We start from the raw sequence: 16,791 nt of genomic DNA on the forward strand, positions 1-16,791 counted from the left end.
TTTCTTCTAATATCAGAACTAAACCTCTCCTGGCACACCTGGAGACCGCTTCCTCTCGTCGTGGTGCTTGTGACATGGAGGAAACGGACTCACGTCGCACCAGGAGAGGTTTAGATCGGATATGAGGTTAAATTTCTTCACTGAAAGGCTCGTCAGGCACTGGTACCGTCTGCCCAGGGGAGTGCTGAGCCCCATCCCTGGAGGTGTTTCGGACGCGGTTCCGAGGGACACGGCGGTGTCGCGGTGGCCTTGGCAGTGCCGGGCCAAGGGTTGGACTCGATGGGTCTCAGAGGTCTTCTCCAACCACAACGCTTCGACGGTTCCATTCTACCGATTCCACGCCGCGCTACCTCCGCGGCCCCGCTGCGCGCCCGCGGAGGCGCCGTCCCCCCGCTAGGGGGCAGCCGCTGCCCGCCCCGCCGTCTGCGGGTGCGGTGCGGAGCCGCGGAGGCAGCGCGGCGGGGAGCGGTGCGGGAGGGAAGGTGCGGAGCGGCGCGCAGCTCTCCGCGGGCGCGCTGCCCCCGCGCGGCGGGACCTCCCGCCGCTGCCAGTGATGTCATGGGGCGGCGGCGGCGGCAGCGGCGGCGGCGGCGGCGGAGGTGGGGGGGGTGTGGGGGGGCGGGGAGGAGGCGGCACTGCAGCTGCATGTGTCTGTAGCGGCGGCGGCGGCGGGGCCGGGGCGTCGTCATCTGCATTCACATGGGGGCGGCGCCGGCCTCCGCCTGAAGCCCCCGCCCGGGGAGACGCAAAACCCACGCGAGTGCGCGGGGTGCCGCGACCCCCGCCCCGCCGCCGCTGCCGCCGCCGCCATGAATTCGGCGGAGCAAACCGTTACGTGGCTGATCGCCCTGGGCGTGCTGGAGTCGCCCAAAAAGACCATCTCCGATCCCGAGGGCTTCCTCCAGTCCTCCCTGAAGGACGGGGTGGTGCTCTGCCGCCTGCTCGACCGCCTGCTCCCGGGCACCATAGACAAAGTAAGTGCCCGGTTCCCGCTTCCCCCCCTCCGCCTCATCCGTCGCCCCCCGCCTCACCGCCCCCCGCCGCCCTTTGTGCATCCGGCCCCGCCGCCCCCGGCCTCGCCCGCCGCCGGGCCCCCTGCGCCGCCTCCGACCAGCCGGGAGGGAGAGGGGGGGGTCCCCGGGTCCGTGGGGGTGCGAAGGACGCGGTGGGGGGGTCAACCACGATCGGGCGTGAGGGACGGGGAGGGCCGGGGGGAGAGCGGGGAGCGGCAGTGGGCAGCTTGGCTGAAGAGGGCTTTTTCACCTTTAGGGCCATGATTTTGCGTGTGTTGTACAGGAAAAAAAGAAAAAAGAAAAAAAAAAAAAGAGACAAATCAAATACTGCTCAGCTCTCCATACCGAAGTCCGGGGTGTGTATGGGAGAAGGTTTTAGTTTGGGTTGGGGAAGGGGGTATGGACCTTTCCTAGCATGCCAGGAGCTGGCTGCAAACTTGTCGACGCAACTGCTGGAATAGTCGGTGCCTCACCTGACTTGGGCGTTTTAACGTTTGATGCTTAGTTTTCTTGAAGGCTGTTGTAGCGTTATTTGGGTCTTTTACTTCCTGGGCAGCCTGTGGGAAAAAACACGTCCTTTTTGGGTTATAAAAAAACCCCGCGTTTGTAGCTCGGTTCTGCGTTGCGTTTGAAGAAAATGTACTCAGGTAACTTTCGTGTGTTATGTGTGCGAACGTCATTCCCGTTGTAGCTCAGACAGAGGGGAGGGTTTTGTTTTTTGACTTGGGACAAGACAGTTGTCTCACCTGGGGTTCGACAAGCGTGGCACATGTAGCAACCCACCTTATCCCCACCTTATCGGCAAAACTTTCCCTGTGAGCCAGGACCAGGTGGTGAAGAGAAGATTGATGAAGGTCATCTGCCATGCTGTTGGAAAAACTCCTTGCTTGAAAATAACACCCCTTTTTTCACCTTTTGCTGTTGGCAGACCACTCCTCACATTGGAGCCTGCTGAGAATGGGCTTTTTGTTACCTTTTGTGGCTCATTTTCATGCGGTCTGCTGACCCACAAAGTTGAAAGCCAGTGGTCTGAGCTTGGTAGGGCACTGGACTGGGCTGTCTCTCTTTAGTTCTTCTGTTGACCACCAACAGGGGTTGTTACTCTTTTATGTTGTACTGTAGCATGGAGGTCCTGACCATGACCTTGGTCCCACTCTACTGGATGTAGTAGGTCATTCCTGGTGAATTCACAGGTGAAATTCACAAGGAAATTGGAAGGCTGTGGAAGCCCCACAGTAAGCCCACAGTGCTATCAGTAGGTGATGGAAGTGATGACAGAGAGTGAAGCAGCAGTGTGAGTAGCTCAGGATCCACTGTGGTACCTGGTGGAGATAGCTGGGACAGCTGTAGCCACTGTTGCCATCACCAGCTTTCCCCAGCACCATATTCTTAAGAGTAGCTGCTTGTATGATAGAGACAGAGAGGATGTGCCTGCTCCAGAGGTGCTATGGCTTTTTGGACATGGTGCATGAGGTGCAAGCTGCTGTGCAGTATGCTGGGCTGTAAGCTGGGACTCTAGAGTAGGTAAATGTCCTTCTCTGCTATCTGGCGTGACACGTGTGACCTGGGGCTGTGGGCAGGGACCACCTCAAGCACGGGGATCCCCTGCCTTGTTGTCCTCTGGCTCTCTTGCCTGGTGAGGCAAAGAGGGTTTTGGTAGCCTATCCCATCACCCCCTTCCACACACATTTTCTGAACATCTCTCCAAAATCTTAGGCTTTGGTCATAAAAGGTCTTACCCCTCGTGCGAATGTCAAGCCTAGTAAAATGTGGTCCTGAACTCAGTTTGGGAAACCAGCTTTGCTGAACAATGACATAAATGCAAAAACATGACAGAACTAAGTGTTGGAACAGTGTTTCCCAACTTAATGTGCTTTTCTTGCATGTTGTAATTGGAGAGGCTCAGTTACTGTGAATAAGAGGTTGTCTTTTCATGTTAGGGGAGTGAATGCCTCTGATGTTTGGGCTGGGCATCCCTTCACAGCACCCACACCCAGACAAAGGTTTGCAGAGGGGCTCCCCACAACCTATCCCTCTCCCAGCCTGGCCTGCAAGGAGCTGTCAGGGGGTTATCGTGGGTCTTGTGGTGTGCAGGAGTGGGGTTTGCAGAGGGTGATGGCTGGGGCAGCAGCCAGGGCAGGAGGAGGAGACCTGACCCTTCTTGGGCTCCCAGCCCCTCAGGCTCACCCTGGATCCAACAGACCACAGGGACTGCTTGGAGGTCCCTGCTGACTGAGTGTGTGTTCTCCAGCTTTGGCTTAGTCAAAGTCCAAGGATAAATTGCACCTTTAAAATTTGTTTTTATTATTATTAGGAGTTCTTTATTTTTGTGAGAGGAACTTTACTTATTTCTGTGGGTTTTCACACTGCACTTTCTAATTCGTAGATGTGTCGGAGAGATTCATGAACTCATTTCCCCATCCAGATTTGTGGATATTCTTTTTCTGTGGACTCGGAATATATACTGCATACTTCTTTCATGCTCTGAGCTACAATTATAAGTCTGAACTATTTCCATAATACCGTGTTTTTCTTTTACTGTTTCTTTTTTTTTTTTTTTTCCCTAATAAAAACATACAAAATTTACATCCTTCCTTGTATTCTGTTGGTATTTTCAGTGCTGTTTTTCCTACTTTTGATCTTTTACATGATGTTTTTATACAGAGTACATTTTTAAAACGAGCCTTTTATCCCGTATTTGTCCTGAAAGCTTCTAGTTCAAACTGGACAATTTTGTCAACTAAAAGATAGAAGGTTTGTCCCACAGATGTAGATTGTTTCAGTTCTTAAAGTCATTTGATATCATAACTCTCTATAAATATCTGACATCAGCAGATACTTTGAAGACTCACAGAGCTCATTTTTCTGTAAATACAAAGTAGTAGCTAAACCCAAAGAGAATAAAAAAAGCTTACAAATTATAAATGAAAAGAAATGTTTATCAGGTTGTTTTTTTAGAAACATTTTCTAGAAAAGGCTATAAGTACGTTCCTTTCTTTCAAAAACTGTCTTGAAAGAGGATTCAATATGTGCAGGAATGTAAGAATACAGTTTTTTGGCATTCTGTACTTTTTAAAGCCTCTGGGTACCCTGAGAATAATTAGTAGAATATTTTTAATAAATAACGATTCTGTGACCATATAAGGAATAAAGCACATGAGGGTCAAAGAACAGATTTTTTTTAAGTCGATGAAACAAATAAGTGGTTTTCAAGGCTGGTTAGTATATTCTTCCTTTAGATTGATGTGTATTTGTGTACCATCCTTGCACAGAATAATGTACAGACCTTCTTGTCAGGAAGTTTTGGGTAGATTTGTTTACATTACAGTCATCCTCTATCTTGAACAGCAAAGGACGGATACTAAATTTACCAGATTCCTAGAACTATGAATGAAAATACTTTGGAAAGTAATGTTATTACAGACTGTTCCTCTCATTTTTAGGCTCACGTTTAACATCATTACGATTTCTTTGCATTTTGAGAGAGACTGTGACAGGGTAAATAAAACACAATAGCTGGCTCAGGCAGTGTGATGGTACTGCTCAATAACCTGATCTCTAAAACGGGAAAGGAACAAAAGGGAGAGCAGTTATTTAAAAAACAAGTAACCCTTACAGGTCTTTTCCAACCTGAACGATTCTATGATTCTATGTCTCGTTTTTTTTTAAGGTGTAGAGATCTGTGCTGAAAGACTGGTCAGTTGATCTGCTCTGAAGGAGGGGGGATTGCTGAGTACAAGTCGTTTGAATGAAAAGCTGTGGGTTTCGAGTTACAGGGTTTCAACCCAGCACTGGAAAATAGAGTTACTTTGATGGCAGGGGAGAGGATCCCCGTGGAAGCATTGCAGTGCAGTCGTCTGCCGCTTAGATGCTTTTCCTCGCAGAGATAATTTTCCAAACAGATTCCTGCATGGCAGACCAGTTTGACCCACTTTTGACGCTGTAAACAGAGATCAGAATTGGAGCGGGAATTTTCCTTGTCATCTGAGGCTTCGCGCTCCATTAAGTTTTGTTTGTACTTTCATTTTTGGTCAGCTGTCTGACAGCATCATTTGGAGGGCAGCTTTGTTTCGTTCAGGGAACACGGGTAAGACTTTTCGGGGGGATGCGGTGCAGCAGCCATTTGGCACCCCGTGTCGTGTCCCTCCCTCCCATGAGGGGCTCCTAGAGGGGATGGGAGCAGCTGCTTCACCCCTTTGAAGCCAGGGGGACACCCAAGCGTGCTGGATGTGCTGCTGGATCTCACACGCCTTGTTCCCTCTCCATCCCCAGCTAATGGGCCGGGCGTAGGACTGAAGGAGCCAGAAGCGGCTCCGCTGGGCGTGGGAGGCTGATCCGAGGAGCCTGATCCAAAACACAGCCGCTTCCTCCCGCTGCTCCTGCACCGCCCAGGCGTGACGGGACCGGTGCGGGGCTGGCCCCGGGGAAAATAAATCCCGCGTGTTCTTGTCGGCTGTGATTCGGTGCGAGGCTGGGAGGAAGCTCCCCTCTGCCTGCGGAGGGTTGGGCACCCGCGTCGGCATTAATTTGGTTACTAATTGGGATAGTATCAGAGCTGATGTCAGCGAAAGACTAGGATCTTCCTTTATAAATGCCTTGGATGTTACTATGAATCTATGTTTAACGGTGGAGATCTTTGGCTAAAAAAGGTGTTCCGGGTTGTAATTTCAGAAGAAATTAACTCTTTGTGACTCAAAAAAGCAAATTAAGTGCTGTGTGTGAGTGCAAGGACTGAAGAAGAGTCAGAGACCCCAAAAGAGAGGGGTTCAGGCTGCCACACGTGAGACCCGTCTTGTCCTTGTAGTGGGTGGGAGCACCTACATATCTGGCAAAGGGAGATTTTTGTTCACTTGTCTCTGATTTCACATGGATGCATCAGGGCTAATACTTCTGTTGTGACAAGGTGTGCCCTGGATGTGGTGTTTCAGGCATAGCAAGGACAAAAGAAAGGGAAGGTGCTTGGGAGACAGAGATAATAAGAAGCAGTGATTTGATAACATTCTGGGCCGCATCAAAAGAAGCATGGCCAGCTGGTTGAGGGTGATTCTCCTCCTCTACTCTGCTCTTTTGAGAGCCCTCCTGGAGTACTGCATCCGGTTCTGGAGTCTCCAACACAGGAAGGACGTGAAGCTGTTGGAATGAGTCCAGAGGAAGGCCACAAAGATGATCAGAGGGCTGGAGTACCTCTCCTAGGAGACATGTTGAGAGAGTTGGGGTTGTTCACCCTGGAGAAATCCCTGAGGAAACCTTCCAGTACCTGAAAAGGAGTCTATAGGAATGTTGGGGAGGGACTTTTTACAAGGTAGTGATAGAACAAGGGGCAATGGCTTTAAGCCAAAAAAGGAGAGATTTAGGTTAGGTGTTAGGAGGAAATTCTTTACTGTGAGGGTGGAGAGACACTGCAATAGGCTGCCCAGGGAGGCTGTGGATGCCTCATCCCTGGAAGTGTTCCAGGCCATGTTGGGTGGGGCTTGGAGCAACCTGGTCTGGTGGGAGGTGTCCCTGTCCACAGCAAGGGGGTTGGAACTAGATGACCTTTAAGGCCCCTTCCAACCCAAGCCATTCTATGATTTTTATAGCTTGATAACCTTTGCAGAGAGTGCAGTGGCAGGCATGAGCTTACTGTGGAACCCAGACAGAGCTCAGGAACCATGGTGAACGTCCCAGCAGTGGTGCAGAGGGTACTCCTAAGATAGCAGTTGCCTGGCACTGGTTGTCCCTGAGCAATCTGAATTTGGGAAAGTCCTCTGACAGGATGGGTCTGCCCCTGCAGAGACACTGAGGCTGTTGGGGTCTGCCTGGATGAACTGAAGGGTTGTCCTGCCTTTGCTGACTGAAATCCATCAGGAAGGTATTGCAGACAGTGGTATTACAACAGCAGCAGCAGCAGCAGGTCATTGTAGGACTAGACCTGGGAGGCAGGAAGCAAAATCTGCATTTTAATGTGCATATGCTCTCTCCCTTCCCTCCCCCCAGCAATAATCCTTATGTAGAGCCTCCCAAGGAGATTATTTTAGCTTCTGGCAAGAGTAATCCATGCTGGGCAGCTGTGCCTGCTGTGTCTGTGTGCTTGGGGAGCAGCGACGTGCACGCGGATGCCTTTGCTCCAGGGTGGAAGCACTGCGAGGGTAAGCCAAGTGCCAAGGGGAAGTTATCCCAAGCAAAGTCACTAGAGTGCTCGTTTCCTGAATAGATTCTGTTCTTATAAGCCCTTACTGAGCGCTTCTTATGGGATCATTTTGTCCTGTTAGTGATTTATTGTTGGCCATGCTGTAATCTGAGGTGTTACTCCTGTTGTCTGGTGAGAGCAGGGGTGCACGGATGCCTTGAAGGAGAATGCCCTTGCTTTTCCCATCTATGCACTGGCTGTGTGATTCTGGTGACTGGGATGTTCTCCAGAGAAACACAGTCTGTATGCACGTGCTGAGGAAGGAGAGGACTTGTGTCAGCATTTGTTGCTTTTTTCTTTGAAATCTTACCCTGCTAATGCGTAAGGGTGTAGACTGCATTAAATAAGAGTATGCCAGACCCTGACAAGAGGGAGAAATTAATGAAACTATTGGTGATTAGATGCTTTTTTGTGAGAAAACACAAAGGTAATTCAGTTCCTCTGGTCTTCCTCTCATAATATCCTCTCCACAGTTTGTAGATACATTCTTTCTATGTCTTTACATAATAAGGACAACATAAAAGGCAGTTTCTTAGCCCTCAGTTGCCCTGCTGATACCCAGACCATGCTCTGAATGCTGTGATTCTGTGAGGAAAAGGAAGAGCTGTGGAGATGCCACCAGCGTGCTCCCTCTGGTTACTCCTGTGTGCTTGTGGCTGAAGGCACCACATCTTTCAGCTGAAAATGCTAAGATTGTAATTCAAGCCTTAGAAGAATTGGCTTTAGCATTGAAGTTTACAAATTGTATATACATAACGGTGTATTTATAGGTAATATACATATATGTACTTAAAATCTGACTTTGAGCCACTGTAGGGAATTCAGTATATGTCTTTCTTAAGTAACAATTTTAATTAGTCATTACCCAGTGGCTCTGATTTGAAGAGCTGGAACCTTAAAACATTTCAAGCTTTTCAGAGCTTGCAAAAATACTGTGAGCTGGCAGCATGGAAGCAGCATCAGTCTTGCACTTGGACTGGCTGAGCTTTACTCCCTCATCCCCAGCCAGCCTGACACTCCCGAGCTCTCCCTGACTTCGCTGCATGGAGCAAAGCCACCTTCTCTCCAAATCTTTTGGTACATTGTGGTTGGCACCATCATCCACCACTGGCACTGCGGGGTTGAGGAGGGGTCTGCAAGAAGTTCCTGTCGTGTTGCCTTTTAACCATGGACATTTGGCACGAGGCAGGCAGAGTCCCCTCTTGGCCCATGAAATGCTGCTCTGGTCTAAGAGATTTTTGTTTGGGTCTCCATTTTCCACCTCTGCAAGCCAGTGCTGTTGGACAATGTTGACAGACCCAGGAGAGAGGGTCTCTACTGTAGGGTTTCGGTCTAAGGAATTGTCTTAGGAATATTTTCACACAGAGAAAGGGGGGGAAAGCAGTAAAAATCATACACACACCTCCTCGCTGGTGCAGCTGTGCTGACAAAGAAATGCCTTTGTTGGCTTGGTTACTGTCACTGGGGGAAGTGGTACCGTTTGACTGGCAGAGGAATTCCCTCTCTGGCATATGTTCCATCCACACTGAGGAGCTATGCCAGCATATCTAGCAGCAGAGCTCTCTCCCAGAGTAAACAAACCCTGAGTGATTGGACTCCTGAAGCCTGAGCTCCTGCTGCATCAAAGCAGCGATGCTGTGCGGGAAATGCTGCAGGGCTGACATGAGAAGGGGTGCAGAACCCCTACCTGCCAGCTTCCCTTCCCAAGGGAATGCCAGCAAACAGGGCTCCCAAAATGCTACATTAGGGAGAGTCTTGCCTAGCAGTGCCCAAACTCTGCCCACACCTGGGGCAGCATTTTGTTGGTCTTTTTCCAGGCACTGACTTCAGAGCAGTACACATCTTCTGCAGGCACCTCATGCCGGCGCCCCTGGAGCTCTGCAGGCTGAAAACACTGCGCGGGGTTGGTGACAGCTGCACGTTAGATGGTTTCCTCTTTTTCTTTAAAATAGCAAGAGAATAAACAAAACCACAGGGGCTGGGAATATTAGTTCTCAGCATTTAAGAAACCCTGGAAAGAAGACTATTCCTGCAGATGCAGCCAGACCTTCTTTTGTGTACGCATAAAATCCTTCACTCACGGTTCCGTGCATGTGTCTTGGTGGTCAGTTCACAAGGTGGGCCTGTCAGTAGATTATCATTGCCATTGCAAAGGCAGCTTCCAGCCTCGTATTTGCTAGGTTTTACAAGCTTGGCATTCTGTGTTTCTCAGTATTCTCAATGTAGTTTTTTGTGTGAAATTTAAAAATATATTAGAAACTTGAGAAAACAAAATACCATCTAGAATGTCCCAGCGTCCTTAATTTACTGTCTTTGTATCTTAGGGCTAGGTTTAATACCTACCTCCTGGGAGTCATTTGATGGACTTTGGTGGTAATTTGATCATGGTTCAAGAGAAGTAACAGAAGTACAGTACTTCCATTGCAAAGAACATACTGTTTTCATGAACATTGCTTAATAGAGGTGCAGGTTAGAAAGGATGAGCGGAAACAGCTGTATCAGTTTTACAGTGTCATTTTCACAGGGCAGTTAAAGAAAATAGTGTCTCTAGTTGTTGTGTAAGAGAACCAGTTTATCAAGGCTGCCACACACCTGGCTGGTGTTTTAACTGTAAATTTGCTTTGCAAAATTAGCTGAACTTTGGTTTTGAGGGCCATATCCAGTAAGGAACTGAGGTGGCTAATGCAGAATGTGAGTGTGTTTGAATTTAGGTCACTGTTAAGTGCTCATCTGTTTGACCAGGCACCTGAACATGTGCAGGAGAAGAGCTGGAAAAGCTGGAGGAGTCTTCAGTCAACCAAAGTGCTCCTGGTTCCACGTGGCATAGCAGGGTGGAAGTTGAGGGAGCGTGGAGCTGTGTCTGAGTCAGTATGGCCCATTGAACAATAAAGGAAAGGTGGTGAGATCAGGTGGTGTAGTGGAAGATTGGTGCTAGATGTGGGATTGGAGTTTGGGATTGGAGTTGTAGGTTTGGAAGGTGGCATTGTGTGGGCTGAGATGGAAGGAAGGAGTACAGGGACTTGTGTGGGGATATAGGATGTGCAGCACAGGAGTGTCAGATGTGGGGTTAGCTGTGCTGATGGCTCTGAGTTGAGGCAGTGGGATCTGAGATCTGTTGCTAATACTGATGTACAAGGGTAAGAGGTCTTGGGAGGTCCATGCAAAACTACTTAATAAGAAGTGGACACTTGTCAGCACTTTTGAGTCCAGGAGGTGGCTGGAATTTGCAGAAGGCTCTCTGTGTTAAAGCCAAAATGTAGCTGCATTCTCGCTTTTGCCTTCTGCTGTGTCTTAGCTCTGTATTAGCTTCAAGGCTGTGTATCCTCCTCAGCATGTAAAAAGATTTAGGGCATATTTTAAGGCATCGGCCTTCCCCTTTGTGCTGTGTGCAGAGCCTAGGTGAATTCTTGAATGAACTCTGGAAATTTAAGATTTGGGCACTTTAGTTCACTCAGTGTTTCTTTCGATTTAGTTCTTACTGTCTATGCTGCCTGCCTGCTGCTGTGTTTTCAGAGCAGGGATTTCCTCATGGCAAAATACACTTGCCTAGCACACAGTAACTGCTGCATGTCTTATTATTGAAAAATTTGTGGGCAGCAGGTTTAATAGGTTGTGAAAGCCAATACTAAAGAGCTACAGTACTGCATAAACAATGTTATGGTGTGATCTGGTGCTCTATCAAGACACCTAATTTTAAAACAGAACTGTGCCTTGCTGAGAATCCCTATATATGTTTTTAGTTTAAATATAGCATCCTGCTAATGTAACCTAATGCCACCAGCAAGATGTGCAATTTTATTTGCACATTTATGTGCAAATTTAATGCATGAAGTGGTTGGGCTCTACTGCAGGGTGTTCCTCAGTTAGAGATGTGGAAGAGGCAACCTTTGAAGTGCAGCTGTGATTCTGGGTGTCCTGGGAGTAGCATGGGGCTCCATCCACAGTCCCCTGAGCCCCCCCCTCTGTTCACTGATTATGGTGGAGTCTTGCTATTGACCTCCTGGTAGAATCCAGTTGATGTTTAAAGACCTCCTATACCTCTCCTCCTTTGACTCATTTTTTTCAGCTTGTTCAGCAGATAAATGCAAGTAAACAGTTTCCTGTAGAGATAGCTGAAGATCTCTCCTGCTTTTTATTGATTTCTGGTGTTTACTTATTGCAATCAAAGGACTGTTGCATTTTTTTTTCTTTTTAACTAGTTATTTTACACATTCCTTTCTTACATTCTTCTTATACTTTCCCTGCCCAAATGAGCTAGTGACAGCCTTTTTAATTTTTTCTAAGACTGGTCCTACCATAGCTTTTCTTGATACTGCCTGTCCCCACATTGCCTTTTTAATGCATTTGTTGTTGATGATTAAAGTTGTAGATTTAAACAGATGAAAAGGGATGTAGCATTTACCTTAGGTAACATCTATTTGTATTGCATTCTTCTCCATGCTTTCTGGAAGGTGCAGAATGCACTCTGCTCATTGATAGCTGCAGTGCATCACGTAAGTGTCCTCATTGAACTATCCATGGTTTCTAGAACTACTCCCTGAGAGATTAAATCGTAATCAGGACCTGTCCCTGAACCACAAAGAAGTGGTTTAAACTGTTGCTGCTCTGTGTGTTAGCTTCCACTTGTCTCTTTGGATTCTGCCATGGAATTCCCAGTCCCTAATTAAGAATCTGTCAGGTCCCTCTGGAATCCCTGTCTCTTCTAATTACTATTAACCTTTTTTATTTGTTTTACTAGAGCACATAGAGTTTCCACTTGGACACTGAGGTGTCTTTTCACTAGGAGTTGCATAGACATATAATAAGAGAGCCTCTATTTGTGAACTGACTGTGTTTGTCCATGAAAGCAAGAGGATGAAGCAAATTCTGGAGAGGAAAAGGTGCATCCTCTGTATTCACTGGTTTTATGTACATGCAATCTATTTTTTATTAAGCTAAGTAATTTTGGAGCATGACCCTACTTTAATTTTATTTTGTTTATCCTCTCTTTCTGAATCTATTTGCCACCTTGCAGGCAGACTAGGATTTAACCTGCTGGTGATGTGCTTGCATTTATGTTCTGGTACATTTTGAGTGTTCTGTGAGGCTATAAATGTGATCTATGAGAAGAGAGGTCACCCTCCTGGGCTTCCTGTAACTGTGTGTAATGGGTGTCATATACCGTAAGTGTGACTTTAACATGGGCTTGGCCACATAATTGCACTTTGAGATTTTGTCAGGGGGGCTGAGTTTGTTACTCGGGTCCCTCACTGTGTCTCTCAGCCATCTGTAGGAGAAGGTTGCCAAAATCACAATAAGATTTCCCAGGTAAGGGGTTTGTTTCTTTTTATGGCATCATTAACACTTTACATTTCTAGCAGGGTACAAATGCTAAGATATTTTTAGATTCATTACCCATACGCTTCTGTCTCCTGTTGGATAAAAAAGCCACTGTAGCCACAGAGCTGAGAAAATGTAGCCTGCTTCTTGCATTGCCCTGAAGTGTGTTCCCATGTTTTGAGAGAGAAAAAATGGCTTTTATAGACATTTGCTGTAACTTATTTTATTATTTTGAGGGAAGATTATTAACTGGAAACGTGCATTACAATGCTGGTAGGGCTGAGGTCTCAGAGGTGTATATTTGGCATGTATTTTAAACTTTTAGACTTGAAGGAGAACAGTTTGCAGGATTTGGGTTTTCTTTGGTTGTTATTTCTTTAATTGGAAGTTTTTGTCTTCCTCTAATCAGATGTCCCCTTTTACCTTTTTTTTTTTTTTTTTTTTTTTTTTTATATCCAGGTATTCAAAGAATCATGAATGGCTAGGGCTGGAGAGGACCTTAAATATCATCTAGTTCCACCCCCCATGGTCAGAGACAGCTCCCACTAGGTCAGGTTGCAATCTGGCCTTGAACACTTCCAGGGAGGGGGCAGCCACAACTTCCTTGGGCAACCTGTGCCAGTCACTTACCACTCTCATACTAAAGAATTTCCTCCTAATCTCTAACCTAAATCTCCTCTCTTCAAGTTTTAAACCATTGCTCCTTGTCCTCTCAGTACACACCTGTGCAAAAAGTCCTACCCCAGTTTTCTTTTAGGCCCCCTCCAGGTATTGGAAAGCTGCTATAAGGTCACCTTGGAGCCACCTCCAGCTGAACAACCCCAACTTCCACAGCATGCCCTCCTACGAGATGTGTTCCAGCTCTCTGATCATTTGTGTGGCTCTCCTCTGGATACACTCAATGAGCTCCATGTCCTTCTTATGTTGGGGACTCCAGAATTGGACACAGTACTCCAGGTGGGGTACTAGAGGGGGAGAATCACCTCCCTTGTCTGGCTGGCTACACTTCTTTGATGCAGCCCAGGACACAATTGGCTTTCTGGTCTGCAAGAGCACATTGACAGCTCATGTTAAACTTCTGATCTACCATCACCTCCAAGTCCTTCTCCTCAGGGCTGTCTGGAATCCTTTCTCCTCCCAGCCTGTATTTGGGTGTGGGATTACCTTGACCTTGCTGAATTTCATGCAGTTTGCAACAGCCCACTTCTCGAGCCTGTCAAAAGTCCCTCTGGATGGCATCCCTTCCCTCCAGTGTGTTGGCTTACCCACACAGTTTGGTGTTGTCAGCAAACTTGCTGAGGGTGTACCCAATTCCACCAACAAAGATGTTAAACAGCACTGGTCTGGGTACTGACCCTTGAGGAACACCACTCCTCACACGTTTCCATTTGGACACTGAGCCACTGATCACAACTCTTTGGGTGTGACCATCCAGCCAGTTCCTTATCCAATGAGTGGTCCATCCATTGGATCCATATCATTCCAGTTTAGAGACCAGAATGTCATGTAGGACAGTGTCAAATGCTTTGCACAGGTTCAGGTAGATGACATTTGGTTCTCTGCCTTTGTCTGCCACCAAAATTAGGCAGGATTTCCCTTTAGTGAAGTCATGTTGGCGGTCACCAATCTCCTCTTTATTATCCAGTCACCCCTTTGTTATAGGATGTGTCTAATGAGTTATGTTTAATCTCTTACGAGGTGTAGTTAGATGTATCTGAGTTTCCTAAAATTACTGATTTTTGTGCTTAAGGCATTGGGGACTTGGGAAATAAGGAGTGTTTAAGTGATGTGCCTGATTATGAGACAACACATTTGTGTCTTTTAAGAGAAATCTAGATGTACTGTGATTGCTTGTTAGAGGTTATCCTTTTTTGACGAGCAGAAGTAATTCTAAGGTTTCTTGAAATGAAAAGAGGCCTTGATGAAGTAGAAGTGCCCAAGAAAATTGTGAATGCAAAAAAGATACGAGGATGTCTGACCTATAAAGGGAGATTAAAATGAGTTTTCATGCAAATAATTCTAGGAAAAAAACCCCAAACAAACTGCAACTATATAATTATTGTGTAAGTATTAGGAATATAGAGAAGGGAGCATACTAGAAGCATCTACTTACAGGGATATATTAATGGGATTCTGAGGAGCCCTGTCTAACAAAAGATGTTGGCATGATTGACTTAAGCTTGATGTCTTCATAGAATGGAGTAAATTGGAGTACTCAGAAAATATAACAAGCAATAAATGCAAAAGCATCAAAAACAATGCAAGAAGGATGAAGCTCTCAGTGTTTGCAAGATGGTTCTGTCACTGTTTGCGTCCTTTCCTGGTTTACTGAGATTGTTTTCTGTGCTGTTGTACCTATATAGGACTTATTTGATCTTCCCTTTATGATTTTGTGTAGTAAAAGAGTTAGTCTTAAGCCACAGCAGTTTATCATAGTACCTAACAATTTGTATTTTGGGGGGGGTGGGAGATACACGCTTGTTTGAGGAAAGGGAAAATCTTCAACTCATATTGATACCAGATTCCTTGTATTTTGAAATAGTGGCTTTCATTTTCATTCATCTGAATTTTGTTCTTAGAAAGTGATAGTGACTTGTGTTTGAAATTTCTTTGTACCAGGTTCACCTTGCCATGCTGTTGTATTTGTTAATTTTTGTGGCATCACAGGGTGAGAAATATCTTTGATACTGTATAAACATACAGGAAGGCACAATTTTGTTTTTTTTCACTGGATTCAATGTTTGAAGTGAATCTTTTGTGAAGTTGCCTGTGCTCTGGGGGTGGATCATACTTGTGACTGCATAGCCCTAACATATATGTGCATTTCTGAAAAATTCCTTCAAAGTGAAATGCATAATCAAAGGACATGATGCTGTGCATTACCGAGCTTCCAGTGCACCTCTGTGCTGGGCTTTCCCCTTCCAACAGAACGAGGTGTCTGTTTGACTCCTGTTTTGGGCAATGCTTTGTTTGCAAACCTACTTCACGGAAAGCTTATTGTGAAATGATGCTTGTGTACACACACAATTTGAGTTAAGCTGTGGTCAGTTCAGCCACAGCCCTGAAGGCCAAGGGGCTGCTTTTCTGTGGAAGGTCTGCACTTGCACTGTCGGGGAGAACTGAGAGCAGTGTGAAGGTGGCTGCAGAGAGCACACGGCTTTTGGCATCACCAAAAGCTCTTTTCTCCTAAGACCGGTCAAGGTTTTCTTCTTCTGAAGTTGCTTCTTTTCACGGGTATGAAGAGTCTGCATAGAGACAATCAAAGCTCATTAACACGGGGCCCTGGAATCGGTAGATTATTGACTCTGGCTACTGATATTTTCCCACTGAGGTCTTTGGAACGTTTCTGATATATTTCCTTGTTAGAAGCCGACACTTCAGGGTGACCCGAAATCGAAACAATGGGAGGACCCAGGCAGCCCCACAAGTGACAGGGGGACACTCGCCATACGGGCATTGCACCCTGTGCGCTAGCGTTTCTTCCAAGGGGCAGCCTCGCCTCGCCCTGCAGCCCAGACTCTCGATGCCGCGGGGGAAGGTGTATTATTATTATTATTATTAAAAAAACAAAAAAAACCGAAAAACTCCTCATCGGCGAGGCTTGGGGGCGCTCCCACTGATGCTCCCCGCCTTCCCTCCGCCCCGCGGGCCTGCGGCTGTAACAGGGGCGGGGCTGGGATGGGCTGGGCCGGGCCGGGCCGCGCCTCCCTCTCCTCCTTTCCCTTCTCCTCCCCTCATCTTGCCTCCCGCCCCGTGCCGGGGCAGAGTCGCTCGGAGCAGCGCTTGGTCGGGGCACCCCTGCCCGCCGCCCCCTCCTGCCCTCGCACGCCATTTCCTGTGCTCCGTGTTTACTTCCCGGTTCAACCCCTTCACTGGGAGCGTTCGGCGCTGCCGCCGCCAGCGGAGGGAGCGGGAGGTGAGAGGAGCGGCGGGGCGGGGGACGGGAGCTGCTGTGGCTGTTCGGTCCGGTCCGGTCCAGCCCGTTTGCTGTGCTAAGCTGTCCGCTTCTTCTCTTGCAGGTGTACCCGGAGCCGCGGACGGAGGGCGAGTGCCTGAGCAATATCCGCGAGTTCCTGCGGGGCTGCGGTGCCTCCCTCCGCCTGGAGGTGAGTCGGGGCGGGGGCGGGCAGCGCCCAGCCTGGCCGGGAGGGAGGTGCCCGGGCGGGGGGTGCCCGGCTGCATCCCCGGGGAGGTGGGAGGAGAGGGTTTCTCTGCCTCCCTCTGCCCTCTCGGAGCTGGGGGAGGCGGCGGTGCCCTCCCTTTGTGCCCGGGGACGCGGGGGCGGCCGGT

The 16,791-nt window shown here is 47.8% G+C and overlaps 1 protein-coding gene across 7 annotated transcripts in view; it reads left to right on the forward strand.

Moving 5' to 3' along the window:
- The first annotated feature begins 625 nt into the window (after positions 1-625).
- ARHGEF7 (Rho guanine nucleotide exchange factor 7) overlaps positions 626-16,791 on the forward strand; it is a 122,749-nt gene continuing 106,583 nt past the window's right edge. For 2 of the 7 annotated variants that reach the window (XR_011725808.1, XM_071743592.1), the window contains exons 1-2: positions 16,177-16,417; positions 16,521-16,607. Coding sequence is in view for 3 of the 7 variants with exons in the window: in XM_071743603.1 (XP_071599704.1) it covers positions 810-974; positions 16,521-16,607 (252 nt within the window). In the remaining 4 variants the exon portion in view is untranslated. Of the gene's footprint in view, positions 975-16,176; positions 16,418-16,520; positions 16,608-16,791 lie in introns of those variants that run through there. The other 5 variants (XR_011725813.1, XM_071743603.1, XM_071743632.1 and 2 more) reach the window with 5 other exon arrangements.

This window comes from Heliangelus exortis, chromosome 1 (assembly GCF_036169615.1).
Source record: "Heliangelus exortis chromosome 1, bHelExo1.hap1, whole genome shotgun sequence".
Classification (NCBI taxonomy): Eukaryota; Metazoa; Chordata; class Aves; order Apodiformes; family Trochilidae; genus Heliangelus; species Heliangelus exortis.